A 20809-nucleotide genomic window follows, 5' to 3' on the forward strand; every position below is an offset into this window, starting at 1 on the left:
ACACTGAAATTTGGGGTTCTACAGCTTGGGAAAAGATTCTAGAAAAGTTTTGGGCTCATAATTCAAATTTCTTTGTGCTTGTGGGCACTGCTGTGAAAGATTTATGAATTTTAAGCCCAAAAGGGATGATTTTGATGATCTAAATCATCATCCCACTTGGAATTCGCCAAGTTGGTTCCTATTTAAGGCTTGGAAATGCAGAATTCCTCTGGAATCTTTCCTTCCGTGAGGAAATGTTACACCCAATAAATCATCCCTTGAGGAGGTCACGCTCAAAATTGAAATTCTCTTCAATAAATTCCCAGTTCCCCACGTTCTCAGATTCCTGGGATTTAGGATTTTGCCTGGAAAACATTTCCATCGTCCTCTAATCACATTGAGAACTCCTTGATTCTCAACACTAAAAGTTTGGGATTCCTTCAGCTTGGAAGAAGATTCTGGAAAGCTTTGGACTCATAATTCAAATTTCTTTGTCTTTGTGGGCACTGCTGTGAAAAATTAATAAATTTTAAACCCAAAAGGGATGATTTTGATGATCTAAATCATCATCCCACTTGGAATTCCCCAAGTTGGTTTCTGTTTCAGGACTGGAAAATGCAGAATTCCTCTGGAATCTTTCCTTCCATGAGGAAATGTTACACCCAATAAATCATCCCTTGAGGAGGTCACGCTCAAAATTCAAATTCCCTTCAATAAATTCCCAATTCTCTCTGTCCCCAGATTTCTGGGATTTAGGATTTCATCAGGAGAACATTTCCATCATCCTGTCTTATCACATTGAGAACTCCTTGGTTCTCAACACTGAAATTTGGGGTTCTACAGCTTGGGAAAAGATTCTAGAAAAGTTTTGGGCTCATAATTCAAATTTCTTTGTGCTTGTGGGCACTGCTGTGAAAGATTTATGAATTTTAAGCCCAAAAGGGATGATTTTGATGATCTAAATCATCATCCCACTTGGAATTCGCCAAGTTGGTTCCTATTTAAGGCTTGGAAATGCAGAATTCCTCTGGAATCTTTCCTTCCGTGAGGAAATGTTACACCCAATAAATCATCCCTTGAGGAGGTCACGCTCAAAATTGAAATTCTCTTCAATAAATTCCCAGTTCCCCACGTTCTCAGATTCCTGGGATTTAGGATTTTGCCTGGAAAACATTTCCATCGTCCTCTAATCACATTGAGAACTCCTTGATTCTCAACACTAAAAGTTTGGGATTCCTTCAGCTTGGAAGAAGATTCTGGAAAGCTTTGGACTCATAATTCAAATTTCTTTGTCTTTGTGGGCACTGCTGTGAAAAATTAATAAATTTTAAACCCAAAAGGGATGATTTTGATGATCTAAATCATCATCCCACTTGGAATTCCCCAAGTTGGTTTCTGTTTCAGGACTGGAAAATGCAGAATTCCTCTGGAATCTTTCCTTCCATGAGGAAATGTTACACCCAATAAATCATCCCTTGAGGAGGTCACGCTCAAAATTCAAATTCCCTTCAATAAATTCCCAATTCTCTCTGTCCCCAGATTTCTGGGATTTAGGATTTCATCAGGAGAACATTTCCATCATCCTGTCTTAACACATTGAGAACTCCTTGGTTCCCAACACTGAAAGTTTGGGGTTCTACAGCTTGGAAGAAAATTCTGGAGAAGTTTTGGGCTCATTATTCAAATTTTTTGTGCTTGTGGGCACTGCTGTGAAAAATTAATAAATTTTAAGCCCAAAAGGGATGATTTTGATGATCTAAATCATCATCCCACTTGGAATTCCCCAAGTCGGTTCCTGTTTCCAGCCCGATACTTGGATTTCCATGAGATCAAATTTGAATTAAAACCCTTCCAGTTGTGGAGAACTCTTGTTAAATTGCTGCAATGATTAATTCTTTTAATTGTCAGAAAGAATCACGCTCTAATCCTTCTCTGAACGGGTTCCTCCTCAACAGCCAGGTACCAAAAATCAGAGTGGAAATGAAAATAAATTAAATTTCTGCTGTTGTCACTCTGAGCAACATTTTAAATGTCACCTGCATCTCTAGAAGGGGAAAACACCCATAATATTCACCGGTGTGTTACACAAAATTACAGATTAAATCACAAATTGAAGAAAAAAATAGGAAACTCAAAGTTTTGTGCCTGCAGGACAGGCAAGAATAAAAACTTTTTGCTTTGTTTGATTTCAATAATAAAGATATCACGAACCCAGAATTAATTATAACCTGAGATGCAAATGAGCTCCCCCAGTCTGGTTCCAAAAAGCATTTTAGGGTGGGAAGGGCAATCATCATTAGGAAGATTTCATTAATGAAATCTTTATTAATGAAAATTCATTAATGAAAATCTTCATTAAGGAAGATTTTCATTAATTCCAGCTGAGCACGCGCTTTTCATGGAATCATCTCCTTCCAGTAAAACACGGAAATTTCCCTTTATGAACACAAAATGTGCCCCAAAATCCCCAAATAAACCCAATTTATCCCAACAGGACGCCGGCAGCGGGGAGAGAACAGAGGGGGAAGGAGAAGTTGTGCAGCTCTCTGCTGCCTCCAGGGATTTCCCCAGTGCTTTTGGACACTTTTGGGATGAATTTTGCATTTCTCATTTGTGGTGCAAACGCCCAAAATCTGCTCCAGCAGACTGAGGAGAGGGAGCGGGGCTGTGGACAATCTGGCTCGGACTTTAGAGGTGAATGAAAAGTTTCGTCAGCAATTTGAACAAAATCAGCTTTGCCTCGTTTCCCATTGCTGACAGCATCCCGCAGGAGTTCTGCTCGGGAAAAATGTCCCTCTGGATGTGACAAAATCGTGTTTTACTCCAGTCAGGAGCGGCTGGGAAAGGAATGGACTCACCTGGGCAGGACGCGCTGGGGCCGCTGCGCGCCGTACAAAAGGTGGAGCCGGTGATCTTCAGCAGCCACCACCTCTGGAGGAGGATCCTCCTTGTTCACCGCGGCCACCTGATCCCGAAATCCCGGGAGGGGAAAGGAGGGGAGGAGAGGGGGATTGGTCTGGGCGGGAAACTCCGGCTGATCACCGGGAACGAGGACGGCTTTGTGCTGGGCTGGGGTGGGAGCAGAAATCTGGGGATGGAGGGAGGGATGGAGGGATGGATGGATGATGGATGGATGATGGATGGATGGATGATGGATGGATGATTGATGATGGATGGATGCATGGATGATTTGAGGAATGGATGGATGATTTGAGGGATGGATGGCAGCATAGATGGATGGATAGCAGCCAGACACATCTCACCATCTTTGCAGACAACCTTTCCCTGAAGAAAGCAGGATGCCACATAGGGTGCAAAAGCAGATTTAATTCCCCATTAATTTGCATCCTCTCAGTGCTGCTGGAAGGGGCCAAACTCAAACTGAAGGACTGAAGCCACTCATTCATTACAGGGTGGGCATTAACAAATTCAGCAAACCCCTGACAATGCATTCCTGTCTTTCCTGAGGGAGGGAGAGCACTCAGCTCCTGGATTTTCCATCAGGTCACTCAGTTATTAATTAATTCAGCACCAAAATGGGATGTGGGGCACAAAGGTTGATCTCAGTGCCCGCTGCAGCCAAAATAACAATAAAAATAAAAATAAAAATAAAAATAAAAATAAAAATAAAAATACACATATATTTATAGTGTATTACATCAGATTATGTGGAAAAATTTCCCAAGAATTCCTTAGATATCACAACACAGCTGCAGAGCAGCAAAAATTCCATTTTTAGCGGAGAAACTGGGAGAAGTCACCTGGGAATGGTGACATTGTGAAAAAGAGCATCCACCTGCCTCTCCCTTCCATGCTTTTCATGGAATCATCTCCTCCTTCAGTAAAACATGGAAATTTCTCTTTAGGAACACAAAATGTGCCCCAAACAGCACATTCAGCAACCAAATTCCAGCTCCACAGCAGGGAAAGGTTTCCAATCCAACAATTTCTGTCAAGCAGGATTTTGGGGGAGGAGGTTTGCTACAACTGCAAGCCTGAATTTTCTATTATTTATTTAATAAATTTCCAGAATGAAATGATGTTTGCTTACCTTTTCTTTCACCGAGACCTTCTTGCGATCCAGATCTGTGACTTGGAGCAACATGAAAATGGCTGAGAGCCAATAACCATCTTTTTTCTGAGGGAAAAAGTTTCCATTTTGACAAAAAACACTTAATTTCATCCGATGGATGGATGATGGATGGATGGATGATGGATGGATGATTGATGATGGATGGATGCATGGATGATTTGAGGAATGGATGGATGATTTGAGGGATGGATGGCAGCATAGATGGATGGATAGCAGCCAGACACATCTCACCATCTTTGCAGACAACCTTTCCCTGAAGAAAGCAGGATGCCACATAGGGTGCAAAAGCAGATTTAATTCCCCATTAATTTGCATCCTCTCAGTGCTGCTGGAAGGGGCCAAACTCAAACTGAAGGACTGAAGCCACTCATTCATTACAGGGTGGGCATTAACAAATTCAGCAAACCCCTGACAATGCATTCCTGTCTTTCCTGAGGGAGGGAGAGCACTCAGCTCCTGGATTTTCCATCAGGTCACTCAGTTATTAATTAATTCAGCACCAAAATGGGATGTGGGGCACAAAGGTTGATCTCAGTGCCCGCTGCAGCCAAAATAACAATAAAAATAAAAATAAAAATAAAAATAAAAATAAAAATACACATATATTTATAGTGTATTACATCAGATTATGTGGAAAAATTTCCCAAGAATTCCTCAGATATCACAACACAGCTGCAGAGCAGCAAAAATTCCATTTTTTAGCGGAGAAACTGGGAGAAGTCACCTGGGAATGGTGACATTGGAAAAAGAGCATCCACCTGCCTCTCCCTTCCATGCTTTTCATGAAATCATCTCCTCCTTCAGTAAAACATGGAAATTTCTCTTTAGGAACACAAAATGTGCCCCAAACAGCACATTCAGCAACCAAATTCCAGCTCCACAGCAGGGAAAGGTTTCCAATCCAACAATTTCTGTCAAGCAGGATTTTGGGGGAGGAGGTTTGCTACAACTGCAAGCCTGAATTTTCTATTATTTATTTCAAAAATTTCCAGAATGAAATGATGTTTGCTTACCTTTTCTTTCACCGAGACCTTCTTGCGATCCAGATCTGTGACTTGGAGCAACATGAAAATGGCTGAGAGCCAATAACCATCTTTTTTCTGAGGGAAAAAGTTTCCATTTTGACAAAAAACACTTAATTTCATCCAGCCAATACTGAATTCCAATCAGCTAAAATTAAATTTGCCTTAATACGTTGCAAAATAAAAGGTTTTTTTACCCTGAAGGGTGTCAAGACACTGCCCAAATTGACAAATCCCCTTCACAACTGCAGCAAGAGCTGAGTTGTTCAAAAGTTTGAAACCACAATATTCCAAAGGCCAAGCTGGGAATTTAAAAATGGAAAGGGATTTGATCAGACTTTGCTTAGGAGAAGGACATCTCAGCAGGAAAAGCCTTTCAGATTATAGAAAATCAGGAACATTCTATTTCAGGTACTTTTTCCTGCTAATTTTATTGTGTGCCATGACAGACCAGCCTCATAAAAGCCAATAAAATACTGGCAATTACAAGAAAAAACTAAATTATTTAATATTTTTCTTCTTTCTGTCATTGGAATGACTCTAAAATTCACACAAAATTTAGAAATCACAAGGGCTGGGATAGAATTGTCTTTGATCACTCAGGACAAATGACCTGCCCTCTTCTAGAGACAGAAACTGAGGCTGAAAGGATTCAAACCATCAGGTTTATCTTCTCATTTTTGCTCCTTTCTCACCTGTAGAGGGTTTTTTAGGAGATTTAAAACCCTGAGGAGAGGCAGATCTTCAATCCATTGAAGCTCACTCAGCTCAGCCACCTGAGCAGGGACAGAAACAGAGCAGAAATCAGCAGCCACAGAATCCAAGAGAACGAGGCAGGGAAAATGAAATATTTTAATGGCTGCTCTTCAAATCTGGGCATAAAAAAAAATAATTCTAAATCACAAAAGGGGTTTACATGTTAACTGCACTCAATGAGGCACTTCCAGGCACAAAAGGAGACGGCTTGGCTGTTAGCTGGAGCAGCAGGATAATCCACACAGCAATTTCCAAGCATTTTTCCAGTTCTCTCAAATGTCAAGCCCTAACACGTTTGGCTTTTTATGTGCTGGTGTGCTCGAGCGAGGCAATTCTGCAGTGAAATTCCTGCTCTGGCTGGGTGGTTTAAAAAAAATAAAATCCTTCTGAGAGTTTCTTTTCGCTGAAGTTCAAGTTCATGCTACAGAACTTGGTTAAAAAAGGATTTTTGTGCTTGGATGTGTCCAGATGAGCCCTAACACGTTTGGCTTTTTATGTGCTGGTGTACTCGAGCGAGGCAATTCTGCAGTGAAATTCCTGCTCTGGCTGGGTGGTTTAAAAAAAATAAAATCCTTCTGAGAGTTTCTTTTCGCTGAAGTTCAAGTTCATGCTACAGAACTTGGTTTAAAAAAGGAACAGGATTTTTGTGCTTGGATGTGTCCAGATGATAAATTAGGGGATCAAGAGGGCCCAGCCTATTTGGGGTCTCAGCTGTGCACAAAGAGAAGCTGGGCACTCCGTTTTTGGGGTCAGTCAATTTTGTGAGGCCCAAACCAACTCGGTTTTCTGCTGGAAGATGAAGAGAATGGAATGGGGTGGGTTGGAAGGAGCTCCAAACCTTCAAACCCATCCAGTGCCACGGGCAGGGGCATCTCCCACTGTCCCTGTTTTGAATAGAAAGTTGTATTTTTTTTAAGTTTCAGAGTTAAAAAAACAAGTCAGACCAGTCAGACTTCTTTGGTTTCGCTGCCAAAGAAAAGGTCCTTAATTACCCGTTAATGGCTGGTGATTAATTGTTGTTTCCCTGATGCTGGCCCTTGCCAGGGAGGGACACCAGGACAGACCCAGAATAGCAGTGACATCAGAGCCAGTATGCAAATGAGAAAGGCATTGCACCCTGGACTTTTACAGTTTTACAGTTTTTACAGGAAAAACCCCTAAAATCACGAGCCAACAAGTGACCTAAGTGACGTCTGAGGATGGGAGCGCAGTCCCGTACCTGCTTGGACCCTTTTGCTTCTCACCCTAACCTGAAAAGATGCTGATTAAAGAGACACCCCGGGGTGTTAGACAAACAAGCTGCAATCTGCGACTCTCCCGTGAGGATGGAATCCCCAGCTCTGCCTGCAGACCAGGACAAAGCTGCATCCTCCTCCTCCTCCTCGGTGCCATGCCTGGGACCCGTCGGCTTCTCCCCACCTGAGCTGGTTCTTCTCAATAAAGGCATTAAAAAGGACAAAGATCTCCTGCCCATTTATTTCAGTCCCAATGTCCAGCCTGGCCTGGGACATTCCAGGGATGCAGGGGCAGCCCCAGCTGCTCTGGCAATTCCAGCCCAGCCAGGAATTCCATCCCCAAATCCAATCTAAATCTCTCCTCTGCTACTGTAGAACCCTTTTGTCCTGTTTATGGTTTTCCATGGAAAATCCTCTCTCCATCTCTTTCATAACCCCTTTGAAATCCTGAAAGCCCAGCTGAACCTAAAACCTCCAGATTCTCCCTAATTCATACTCAATCCTTTTAAAGTGCCTAAAAACATAAACCTCAACCACAGCCTGCTCTAAACTCACTTGGAGATAATAATCCCACCCAAGTTTTGGTGAAGTTAAACGTGATTTGAGTGGATTTCTTAAACAAATCCCAGAATTCTAGCCACCAACAATTGGAAATCACTCAATGTTTACAAGGCACACATTTGCAGCTGAAACTGTTGTAGGCATTTTTAAAAAAAAAACCCAAGAATTTAAGATCATTCTGAGCTGAAGTAACTCCATGTGTTGCTTAATTAAAACTCCCTTTTAAATTATTCTTCAGAAGGCAATGTTAAAAAAAAAGTTAAAAAAAAAGTTAAAAAAAAATTCAAAAAACTTGTTGAACAGCATCAATGACATCATTCAAAGAGGCAAGTTTTGATGAGGTAAAATTAAGAGTTTTTATGTGCTGCAAAGAACAGTGGAACATAAATAAGGCACTGGAAGTGGTGTTATTAATGTTAATAACGAGCACGCCATTAGAGAGTTTCCTGTCTGCTGCAATTGAGGCACCTTGAAATGTCAACCTGAGCACAGGCAGGAAAAGAATGCACAGTGACTGGAATTAAATCCACTTGCAAGGGGAGAAAAATGACAGAAAATGTTCCACTGCTGCTTTATATTCTTGTTTTCTTAGCTTATAATTTTTTTTTTCCACATGTCTTTGATGTCAAAGTGATTCATGAATTGATTTTTTTTTCAGTTAAGGATGCTGGAAGATCAATATCAAAATTATTATGGATATTTGGCTCGGCATTCAAAATTCAAAAGAATTGGATGGTGCCATTGTTATTTCCAGTACAGAAAATTATGCTGCATAACAAAATCCACTTTTTACCCGAGTTCTTGCAGTTCTGCTTTGCAGGGAGTTTCCAGCTGAGAGCTCAGAAGAATCTGTGGCCATAAAATTGGGCTGAGAGGTATTAACAACCCCCCCCGAGGCCTGGGGGTGTAAGTAAAGATCTTCTGGAATAACCCAGGTGGAAAATCTGCAAACTCATCCCTGCAGTGCAAATTCTCAGCGTGTGAGAGCACTGAGGTGGGACCCGAGCGAAGAAAAAGCCACCTCAGATCTCAAATAAGGGCTGAGAGGACGTGGGAAACAGCAAAAAAAAAAATCTCAACTTTTCTAATATTCATTCCTTGCAGTGCTGGAGGATTTTTGGAGCCCTTCAAGGAATTGAGTGTTAAAAAATGAAAATATTTTGTGCTGTTGGAAGAAGCTGAGCTGGTACCTGGTTGTCCTCCAGGTTGATCACCTCCAGCAGGTCGTGCTCCTCCAAGCCTTGCAGGCTGTTGATTTTATTGTGGGACAGATCCACCCTCTGCAGATTTTTCAAGCTCTTCAGCCCATTCACCTTCTCAATCTGGTTAAAGCTCTAGGGAAAAAAAAATGAAAGCAGAGAAATTGCAAATAAACCTCGATGAAAAATAACATTCCTGAGGGGAAAAAGGAGTTTTTTGTTGGATTTGAGGAGTTTTTGTTGTGGAGAATCCTGTCAAAAATTGGTCTTTATGCATATCCTGATGTGTTACATTCCTGCTGCTAAACCTCTATGGAAAACAACATTCCTGAGGGGAAAAAAAGGATATTTTTTAGATTTGAGGATCCTTTCTCGTGGAGAATCCTGTCACAAATAGGCCTCATGTACATCCTGATATGTCACACTCCTCCTCATGGAAAAAAGGAATCAACTCTCTCCTGATTAGCTTATCTCCAACTCACCTTGAAGAGACAACAGCAATAAAAAGAGCTCCAACATTTTTAAAAGCTGATACTGGCCCAAGAACACTCTTGTCACCATCCAGCTCAAAATTTAGAACAAGAGATGCATGGAAAATTATGGAATATATATACATAAATGCATTGAATTTCCCTCTGTAATCACGGCTCTGTTTACACTTGTGATTACAGAATAAATAATGAAAAAATTACGGTGGCAGAGAGAGGAGACAGGCTGAGGGTTGGGAATGTTCCCTGGAGAAGGGAAGGATGCAGGGAGAGCTTCCAGAGCATTCCAGGCCTGCAGGGGCTTCAGGAGAGCTGCAGAGGGACGTTCCATGACTCCCTCACACGATACCAAAATCCCTCTGGAATACATAAATCCATATTAACACACACCAAGTGAAGGCTCCACTCACTGTCAGCAACAGCACAGAAATGTTTAAAAAATAATAATTATAAAAACCCAACATTTTTCCTGTAAATTCTTCCAGACTCTCCCACACCAAACGTCCCAGATTTTGGAGAACCAACCCTCAGAGTTTTTTCAAACGAGGCCCTGATTTCTCACTGGTTTTCCCTCCTCATAAATAAATCAAAGACTCATTTCTGCCCCAAACTCCGAGCAGGGATAACAATTCCCTGCTCATCCCACCCCACACATTCCCAGCTCTCTCTCCACGGGATTCTTCCTCCATAACCTTGCGAATTTTATTTTTCCACCAGCCTCACCTCGTGCTAAAAGCTTGGAAGCCTCATCTCCTACTGATAAATATTTAGGAACTGTTGAAATAAATAAGCCAGCTGACTCTGATGTTAATCCCGTTGTCTGCCCTTGACATTTTTCCCTGACTTTTAAATGTTTAATTAGGTTATTAATAGCATGGAGGCTTCGTTAGACCTCTGGTTGATCGGAGCTGGGATTGCAAAATGCTGGCCCAGGAAATTCTGTGAATAAAAGAGATTTGGGGATGGATCCTTCAAAAGCAGAAAATTCCTAAATGTCCGGTTCATTAGAGCTGTGCTTCTTATTTTATTTTATTTTTTTCTTTGCAAACGTGAGTGGAATAAAGGGGTTTTGGGTACAGCAAGGTGGAATTTACAGGTTGGAAGTGTTCCTCCCAAACTTGAGAATTTTCTGCTCTTTTCAACCTAAAAAGCTCAAGGGGAAATGGGGGAGAAAGCTGAATCACTGGGAAAAGAGGGGATAAAATAATAATAATAAATAATAAATAATAAATAATAAATAATAAATAATAAATAAGGAGAAAGCTGAATCACTGGGAAAGGAGGGGATAAAATAATAATAATTAATAGTAATAATAATAATTAATAGGAATAATAATAATAATAACAACAATAATAATAATAACAATAATAATAATAAAAATAACTGTATTTTATTCTAATTAATTCTAATTTTTAAATAAAATACTCAGCTAAAATATCTTTCCATAATTTCCACTAATTAAAAAGACAAGCAGTGTTATCAACAGTGATATCAGCACCTAAGAACCCTGAATGAGGAATTAATAAAATTTAACTGTTAAAAATCTTCCAGCTTTGGACAGATAATAATAATAAATAATAAATAATAAATAATAAATAATAAATATAATAATAGTAAATAATATTAGAAATAATAATAACAGTAATAATAGAAATAATAATAATAATAATAACTGTATTTTATTCTAATTAATTCTAATTTTTAAAGAAAATGCTCAGCTAAAATCTCTTTCCATAATTTCCACGTGGCTAATTAAAAAGACAAGCAGTGTTATGAACAGTGATATCAGCACCTAAGAACCCCGAATGAGGAACACGTTCACAATTAATAAAATTTGACTGTTAAAAATCTCCCAGCTTTGGACAGAGCAGATTCCCAAGGTAGAACTTTAAACAAACCAGGAAATCAGGACACACAGTGATAGAGGGACTTGCTGTGGCTCAAATTTGGAGGAAAAAAAATCAAATTATTTAGAAAAAAGATCCTCAGATTCCCAGAGCTCCTTTCAGAACATTTCCACGGGGTTTGGCCAATCTGAGTTCATCTTCCCCACCAAAAATGAGACCAAATTCCAATTGATGAAGAGACCAAATTCCAATTTATGGAGACCAAATTCCAATTTATGACGAGACCAAATTCCAATTGATGAAGAGACCAAATTCCAATTGATGAAGAGACCAAATTCCAATTTATTGCCACTGAGGGGCTCACTGGGAGCTCGTGGAGGTGTCACAGATCTGAAATATAATTTTATTAATGAAATAGAATTTTATCAAAATATAATTTTAATAATTTTATTAAAATCAAAGAATTAATTTTAATAATTTATGAATAAATTATTCCAAACATGCTAAATGTGAGCACCTTCCCTGATTCCTGCAGCAGCCAAGGGCCAGTCTGGGCTGGTGTTTTCTACATCCAATTTCACAGAATAAACGAAAATTTTATTTTATTATTTTTTAAAAAAATTTTTAAATGATTGGAAAAAGAATATTTCTATTCCTTATAAGGGATTCATTAATTTAATTACAAATATTTAAAATATTTATGTGGGTGCTTAAAACGAATGTAGCCAATAGGAGCTCTGTAGAGGTTTTGGGATTTATTTTTATTTATTCAATATTTTCCATTTATTACGAAGTAAAAGCTGTTTAAAAGGAGCCACGGGATTGCGTTAAAAACAGGTTTGGGTTGTGTTGCTGTGTAATTAATAACACAAACAACATTGGGGTTATTAATTTAAGGGATGTGTAGTACTGCCGATATTTATGATAATTTGTTATGTAATTATCTAGGTATTTATTCTATATATAAATTATTGTAATAATTATATATATTACATATTACATAACCCATAATATAAATATTATATATAACATATAAGAAATAATACATATATATCCTATATAATGCATATTATATATAATATATATAATATATAATATATATTTATTTTCGCTGATGTGCTCAAGTGGGGTACTGCAGATATTTCTGATAATTTGTTATGTAATTATCTATGTATTTATTATATAAAAATTATTATAATAATTAGATATAACACATATTACATAATATATAATAAATAAGAAATAATACATACATATTGTATATAACGCACATTATATATAATATATGTAATATATATTGTGTTATTTAAAAATATTTTACTTATAAAATATATAGTATATAATATAAAATACATAATATAAAATATATTATCAAATACTCTAATTTTATCCATATTAATCCCATTCTATTGATTATTTACAGGCGGATATTGACAGACCCAGGCTGGCAAAGCCCAATGAATTTTTCCTCACCAGGTCGAGGCTCCGGATGGGCAAACCCCGCAGGCCGGTGACGGCCGCCAGCCGGTTGTGTGCCAGCCCCAGCTGGCTCAGGCTGCGGCACCGCTCCAGCCCCCGCACCTCGGCCAGCTCGTTACCTGCACGGCCTTCAGGAAATTAACGGGCTCAACGCAAAAGAGGGAATTAGGGGGGAAATGCACTAATTGGGGTGTGGGTGCGGAGCTGGATGGGAAAGGGTTTACCCTGAGGGGGTTAAATCCCATCGATCCTACAGAAATGATTCAAATTTTGATTCAAGTTGGGATAGATATTGACAGACCCAGCCCGGCAAGCCCCAATGAATTTTCCCTCACCAGGTCGAGGCTCCGGATGGGCAAACCCCGCAGGCCGGTGACGGCCGCCAGCCGGTTGTGTGCCAGCCCCAGCTGGCTCAGGCTGCGGCACCGCTCCAGCCCCCGCACCTCGGCCAGCTCGTTACCTGCACGGCCTTCAGGAAATTAACGGGCTGCAGGAAATTCACTAATTGGGGTGTGGGTGCGGAGGTGGATGGGAAGGATTGATCCTGAGGGCGTTTAAATCCCATCGATCCTACAGAAATGATTCAAATTTTGATTCAAGTTGGGATTTCGTTCAAATTGGGATTTCATTCAAGTTGGGATTTTATTCAAGGTGTGATTTTATTCAAGGTGTGATTTCATTCAAGGTGTGATTTTATTCAAGGTGTGATTTTATTCAAGTTGGGATTTTATTCAAGTTGGGAGCCAGTTGTGTGCCAGCCCCAGCTGGCTCAGGCTGCGGCACCGCTCCAGCCCCCGCACCTCGGCCAGCTCGTTACCTGCGCACGGCCTTCAGGAAATTAACGTTATAGAAATATTAAATTACATTATTATTAAATATTATTATTAGATATAAATATAATTATTAAATATTAAATGATAAACGGAATATTATTATATTATAATAATATATTATTTATACTATATTCTATTCTATTATTCTATACTATATTATGCTATATTTTTATGTCAGATTACACCACATTATAGCCCATTATACCATATTATATTACACAATATTAATTATATATTTAATTATATTTTTATATCCACCTCTAGAATTTCAGATTCGCTCTGCCCTGAATTACCAATTAGTGCAGAAAATCATTTAGGCCACGACTGAGGAGTAAATGAGAGGTTGCTATGGAAAAGTCCCTGCTCTGTTCATACCTGGCCTCCACGGAAAAAAAAAATATCTCTTATTAAAATGAGCAGGGAGAGGAGCTGCACTTTTGTAAAGTGAAAAAAAACTTGAGAGAAACGATGTGGCTGCCCCAGCACAACAAATTCCACTTGATGTTAAATTAAAAAAAATAATGAGAGAGAGAGAGAGAGGGAAGGAGCAGCTGGAACTCATCCCAGTCTCTGTCTGACACCTTTCTGAATGTAAAAAAATGTCATTTTTATACCTTTTGTCACCCAGGAAAACCTCAAGGCTGGGAAAAGCAAACCAAGCATGACTGGGATATCCTGCCATCCGCACCTTCACCCTGACACATCTGCTGGGATTTTATCTCCGGGTAATAAACTGAGTTTGAGCTCCTGTTCCCTCTGACAAACATATGCTGCTCTTCATGGGCCGTGGAAATTTGGGGGGTTTTGGGGGAGATCAAGCCCGGCTCCGTACAATATTTGACACCATTAAAATGCCAGCCAGGCTTTGTGACACTAAAACTCCCTGGCCCGGTGCCTTTCTCATCTCAAACTGCTTCAGCAGCCAGGAATTTGTGGTTTATTTACTCCATACCGTTAATTTTATTGGAGGAAAGGTCCATTTTCTGCAGGTGAACGTATCCAGAGAGAATGCTGATGTCGCTCAAGTCACGACCCTGGGAAAGGGAAAGGGAGGGATTTTAATCATCATTTTAATAACTGCTTAATAGCTCAGCTCACCCAAGGTCCCTCCAGCTGCAGCAGGACAAGGTGACCTCTACGAAAAGTGATGTTGGAGCAGCCAGAAATGGAGAAAATGCAAAAAAAAAAAGAAGACTTTGAAGCAATAAAAAGCCAGGAAAAACACCAGGGAAACAAAGCTGTGTGGAAAAGGGAGGGACAGCAGAGAGCTTTGAAAAGACACAACCACTTCAGCTTCCTGAATGCAGCATTTCCGGGGCAAAAAAATTAAAAAAATCAAAAATCTCAGTGCTGATGTATGAAAAAAAACCAAACCAAAACAACTCTCCACTCTGGCAGTCAGCAGGAGCCACTCTGAGTCTTATCAAAGTGACAAAAATCTGCCTCTTGACATCTTGTTTTTTTAACAAGGCTTTTTTTCCCCAACTATTTGCTGTCGAAAAAAGGAAATATTTGTGCAGAAAAGGGCCTTAAATTGATTTTTTTTTTTTTGCTTGTACTTACTGGAAGTGACAGATGAAGATAAACATACTCAGTGCCAGGGGCTGAGCGGCCGAAGGTGTGGAGTCCCTCAGCGGCGGTGTCTTCATCCAACACCCCCTCCAAGGGACCCTAAAAAACACCAGGAAAGGGGAAAAATGGATTGAGGGGAAATCCCACTCTTGGGAGAATCCAGAGGCCGCCGGGGTTCAGGGGGGAACAGGGTTGATAAAAGTCCTCAGTCAAATGTTGCTTTCAATGCTTCACCACCTCGCTAATTAAAATGATTATTAGGGACAATGATGAATCCTGCCCTCAAAACAGCCAAACAGAAACGTGCCACGTGCCAGCTCCATCCATTCGGGAAGGTTCACGAGGTTTTTGCTGGGATTTTTAATTTTAATTTTTCAGATTCTGAGCTGCTTTGGGGTGTGGGTCTGGGCTCACATTATGGGATGGGGAGCTCTGTGCACAGAGCAGGGAGACAAAACAATTCCTGCTGAGCTGGGCACCAAGGACAAATGATCCCAATGCCAGCCCAGGAGCACAAACCCCGTGGGCTGCAGAGAGAAAAACAAGGATGGGAGTGCAGGGGCTGCACTGGGGTTGGACACTGAACTGCAATGTGCACATGGAGCAGAGCTGAGCCCAGGGAGAGACCCCGGCAGCGCTCGTGCATTTTGGGGCCATTTGGGAATGGGTAAAAGTTTTTAAAACACCTCTCAGCTGCCCCATCTCTGGGTCAGAAGACCATAATTCAACAGGGACCAAGATAAATAATAGAATAATTTCATTATAGCACTTACATGTTATAGCAAAGGAGAGCACAGAATAATTTCCACAAGGCAAAATATGAGGGGACATTTTGTGGTGTGGGGATTTAAAGCCCAGCAGGGCAGGCAGAGAAAATTCAGAGGTGTCCATGGGGCTCGTTGGAGCTCAGGGCTGGGAATTTAAGCAGGGAATTGGGTTAATTTGGCCATACATGTTCATCCTTAATATTAGATGGCCAGGAGCACTTGGCAGTGCTGGGTTAATGGTTGGAATCGACAATCCTCAAAGTGTTTTTTCCCAATCTAATTTATTCTTAGAGAGAAAGGGACAATCCTGGACCCTGGACACCACGGGGTGGGACCCTAAAAAGGCAGAAATGAGACGTGCCGCCCTTCTTTCCCCCACACCCACCCCGAGGAGGGAAAGAGCAGCTCCCTCCCATGCACACACCCCTCCCCAGACAGCTGCGGAGCCCAGGGCCGAACCTCCGAGCGCTCCGACTCTTCCTCCTCCTCCTCCTCATCCTCGCGGTGGGGCGGGCCGGGCCGGGGCTGCTCCTCGGGGAGCCCCTCAGCGAGGGGCTGCGGCGGCTCGTCCGAAGCGGGGAGCGGCTCCCCGAGGCTGCCTTCTCCTGCCGCGTTCTCCTCGCCGCCCGCCATGAGCTGTGACAAGGAGGGAGGAGGCGGACGGGACCCCGCTACCGGCGCTGTCCCCGCTCGGGCATGGCCGCCGCCATTTGTTTACGCGTTGCCATGGAGACGGGAAGAGCCCGAGGGAGGTGATTCGCGCCAACAGCCGCGCCAGCCAATAGGAGCGCAGAGCCTGCAGCAAAGCAGCATGGGAATTGTAGTTCGCCTCCCTGAGGCAGCCATTGGCCCCGCTCCCGCACAACAAATTATAAACGTTAAAAATATGTCAATTTAAGGAGATAAAGAGGCACACAAAGACTGTGTGGCTAATACAGAGCCTTTACTGCTGCCTCAGTGTGTGGAGGGTGACCAAAGGGGTTTTGGTCGGCCATAAGGTAGCCCAGACCCTCATTAAGCCCGATTTGCATATTCAAATTGACACCCCTGAGGATCAAATGGTTTCCAGGCGTGCCGTGTCTCACCTGCATGACCACAGTGCCCAGAACCCCACCTGTAACCTGCCATCGTTCCATCCCATTGGGAAGGGCCAAAACTAGCACAAAAGAGGGATTTTGGGGCGAAAAGATTGAAGGGGAAAATTCTTCTTAGGGATCAATAAATGGCTCCATCTCTTCTCCTGCCTCAAGGGATGACTTTCAGTCATGACTTTTGTGCTTCAAATTGCACTGGAGCAGACCCAGGAATATTAATTTTATATATATTTTAACATCTATATATGTATAGACACACACACAGAGAGAAATATAAACATAAATTAGATTTCTGTTATACTTTGTTTTCACAACATACCATTAATGCTTCATAGTTGGTAGTGAAATACTGGGTTTTTTTAAGAGAAAGGTACAATTTCAGAACCGATACGGGAAAAAATAAATATAATTTTGCCAGATTTTTGGGAAATAATGAGAGATGAGACTGTCACAGCAGGGGAAAGCAAAATTACAGCTTTTGAGATATCTTTGTGTGTTGTCTTGTTTTTATATCATGTGTATCTTACAGACAGCAATCTGCTCCTAATACAAATTTGAAGTAAAGATGTTAAAGATATTTGATGTTTTGGGTCTAATATCCACCTTTTTTTTTTCACATGGCAGAACAGGTAAAGTGAGAATGAAAAGGCATGACTTTCAGTCATGACTTTTGTGCTTCAAATTGCACTGGAGCAGACCCAGGAATATTAATTTTATATATATTTTAACATCTATATATGTATAGACACACACACACACAGAAATATAAACATAAATTAGATTTCTGTTATACTTTTTTTTTCACAACATACCATTAACGCTTCATAGTTGGTAGTGAAATACTGTTTTTCTTTAAGAGAAAGGTACAATCTCAGAACCGATACGGGAAAAAATAAATATAATTTTGCCAGATTTTTGGGAAATAATGAGAGATGAGACTGTCACAGCAGGGGAAAGCAAAATTACAGCTTTTGAGATATCTTTGTGTGTTGTCTTGTTTTTATATCATGTGTATCTTACAGACAGCAATCTGCTCCTAATACAAATTTGAAGTAAAGATGTTAAAGATATTTGAGGTTTTGGGTCTAATATCCAACTTTTTTCTTTTCCACATGGCAGAACAGGGTAAAGTGAGAATGAAAAGGCAGAAAATAAAGGGGAAACCGAGGAGGAGATGTCTCCAAATGCAAATCCCTGCAAGATAAACATGGGAAAAGAACTTATCCATGTGGTGAAACAATTTAACATTGGGGATGGGGTTATTGCAGTGAATTTCCATTGTTGGTAAAGTGACACCGTCTTTGAATGAGGTGGATATTGCCAAGGAAAAAATGAAGAGGGAGATATAAAAACTCCTTATGGACATTGCTCGCTGACTTTTATCTCTGTGCTTCAGGGAAACATTATGATAAGTGCAATAAAGCCACCCCAAATTGCATCCTTTTATTATCTCGCTGGCCATAAATGTTAAAACCCTTAATGGGATTTATTCCTTCTCCAGTGAGCAGCCCCCGGCAGCGAAGGGAAGGGCTGGAGAGCTCAGGAAGGACAGAAAACCCTGCCAGGGGAGGGGAGCCCTGGCTGGGAGCGGGATGCCTTGAGTTTCAGCTCTGATATTTTCCAGATTCTGCATTAGTGTGTGACTCTGAGCTCCATATAAAGTGTCGGAAATTTCTCCTCACAGCTCAGTCAGACACAACAATCCTTTTCCAGCCCCACAACCAAGGACACCGCTGCAGCTTCAGGCCCAAAAAGTAAAAACAACAATTGAGGAGAGCAAACTGGGAGGGGGGGAGTGCATAACCTGGAGCTGGAATTGGACAATGAATCCAATATGGAAATGGACCAAAACTTATAAAAGTGTGAAAACTTGTGACTCACCCTCCTTCTTGGGTCCATCCACGGCCGGGCTCTTGCACTGCCCAGGGTGTATCCTGTGAAGACCTTTGATAAATCTCCACTTTATTAATTTAACTCTCTCATGGTTTGGAAAGCCAGGTGTCTGGTGAGGAAGGCAGGAGCCTCCCCTGAAATGGAAAATGCAAACCCCCTCCCTCTGAACTGTTATAATTTTGAAATTAAGGGGCTCTCAGGCAAAGATATGGGAGCAGGAATAACAGTTCTGTACTAGGAAAACTAAAAATACAAATGCAATAGTACAAAAAAAGAAACCAAACCAGAGGCAGAGTGAGAGCAGGAGCTGAGCCCTGTGGGTCAGGGGGGTGGCACAGTCCCATCCCATGGGGGCTCAGCCCTCCTGCAGTGCCAGCTGTGCTTCTGCTGGAGCAGGGATCCTGCACAAGGCTGCAGTTTTCCTCTGCAGCTCCAGGGCTGCTGGAGATGGGCCTGCTCTTCCTCTGGCAATGCAGGGCAGGAGAAAGCTGCTCCTCTGGGAATGCAGTGGGCAAAGGCTGCTGTGCTGTTCCAGGCTCAGATTGGATCCAGGTAGGAATGCTTGGCTCCTGCCCTGGGCAGGGTATCTCCCAACAGGATGATGAAATTTTATCAGCCACACAGGGACACTCAATTAACAGAAATTATCTTTTTGGAGAGAGGATTGGGTGTGGAAGAGATAAAGAAAACTGCCCCACCTGGCTTTAGCAGGTGGCCCAATGAACAGAGAACTGCCCCAGGAAATGGACCAAAACTTATAAAAGTGTGAAAACTTGTGACTCACCCTCCTTCTTGGGTCCATCCACGGCCGGGCTCTTGCACTGCCCAGGGTGTATCCTCTGAAGACCTTTGATAAATCTGTACTTTATTCATTTAATCTGTCTTGGTTTGAAACGCCAGGTGTCTGCTGAGGAAGGCAGGAGCCTCCCCTGACATGGAAAATGCAAACCCCCTCCCTCTGAATTGTTATAATTTTGAAATTAAGGGGCTCTCAGGCAAAGATATGGGAGCAGGAATAACAGTTCTGTACTAGGAAAACTAAAACCTTTGATAAATCTCCACTTTATTAATTTAACTCTCTCATGGTTTGGAAAGCCAGGTGTCTGGTGAGGAAGGCAGGAGCCTCCCCTGAAATGGAAAATGCAAACCCCCTCCCTTGACCTGTCACAAACTCTGTTTAGCCTCTGTTCCAGGCCACCTCTTTAGGCTTTGGGGTTTGCTGTGACCCAGGAGAACAATTCTGGATCAGCAGAGCTGCAAAGCCGAGCAGGAGCTGCTCAAGGGCAGTGATGTTTTGCTCCCTGTCGTGCTGCTGGGGCTGTTCCAAGATTTCGTGGTCTCCAGGATGTTCTTCTTGCCCAACCCTGCTGTTTCACAGCCCACATCTGCGGGTTTTGCCTTCTGCAGACACAGGGTCATCATCCCCTGCTTCTCTCCTGCACCAGGACTGCCAGTGACTGCAGGGAATTGGGTCACCCCACAGGAGATGGGGCTGATGGTGATGCCTTGAGAATCTGACCTAGAACAGAGGCTGGGCAGAGTTAAAAAATAAAGCAGGATAATGTAAGACCAGACCCACACCCCAAAGCAGCTCAGAATGTGAAAAATATAAAAGGTAAATGCTAGACAATGGGTGAGATGTTTCCCCAAATATTCCATCTTATTTTGAATTGCAAACACTGCTTGGCCATGATGTGAAATGTTCCCCAAATTCTCCTGGCTCTGGAACAGCAGATACTGAATGACCATTAAAATAACCCCAAAACCCAGAGCTGAAGCTGTAAATCTGCAGTTTTTGTCCTCATAAAACCTCCCCACTATTGACAGAGGCAGCACTTCCTACTCAGGAGTGTTAATGGCAAACACTGGCCTGAAATACATTGATTTACCATTCAATTATCAAAACAATCAGCTCCCAAATCCGTGCCACATGCAAAGCAGATTTATGGGCAGCCCTCTGCACTTGTAAAAGCCCCCCACAAATTCACTC

General features: G+C 41.7%; 1 protein-coding gene across 1 annotated transcript; it reads right to left on the reverse strand.

The window, feature by feature from the left end:
• Window positions 1-4391: 4391 nt before the first annotated feature.
• On the reverse strand, window positions 4392-16500 carry LOC120497702 (leucine-rich repeat and guanylate kinase domain-containing protein-like). The gene is made up of 9 exons (XM_039699485.1): window positions 16292-16500; window positions 15057-15164; window positions 14446-14527; window positions 12962-13120; window positions 12655-12788; window positions 8837-8980; window positions 5790-5870; window positions 5086-5172; window positions 4392-4421 (listed from the first exon to the last, which is right to left on the reverse strand). The coding sequence occupies exons 1-9, from the start codon at window positions 16463-16465 to the stop codon at window positions 4392-4394; spliced, it is 999 nt and encodes a 332-aa protein (XP_039555419.1). The 5' UTR covers window positions 16466-16500.
• Window positions 16501-20809: the final 4309 nt, after the last annotated feature.

The sequence above is a fragment of the Passer montanus genome, unplaced genomic scaffold (assembly GCF_014805655.1).
Source record: "Passer montanus isolate IOZ18808 unplaced genomic scaffold, ASM1480565v1 scaffold135, whole genome shotgun sequence".
Lineage (NCBI taxonomy): Eukaryota > Metazoa > Chordata > Aves > Passeriformes > Passeridae > Passer > Passer montanus.

Excerpts from the sequence above, each read along its gene's own strand:
- LOC120497702 (XM_039699485.1), bottom strand. The coding sequence starts at position 16,465 with ATGGCGGGCGGCGAGGAGAACGCGGCAGGAGAAGGCAGCCTCGGGGAG. Across the intron at positions 14,528-15,056 it reads ATCTTCATCTGTCACTTCCA|GGTCGTGACTTGAGCGACAT; the intron begins GTAAGTACAAGC and ends TCCCTTTCCCAG. Across the intron at positions 5,173-5,789 it reads TCCTAAAAAACCCTCTACAG|AAAAAAGATGGTTATTGGCT; the intron begins GTGAGAAAGGAG and ends TTTTTCCCTCAG.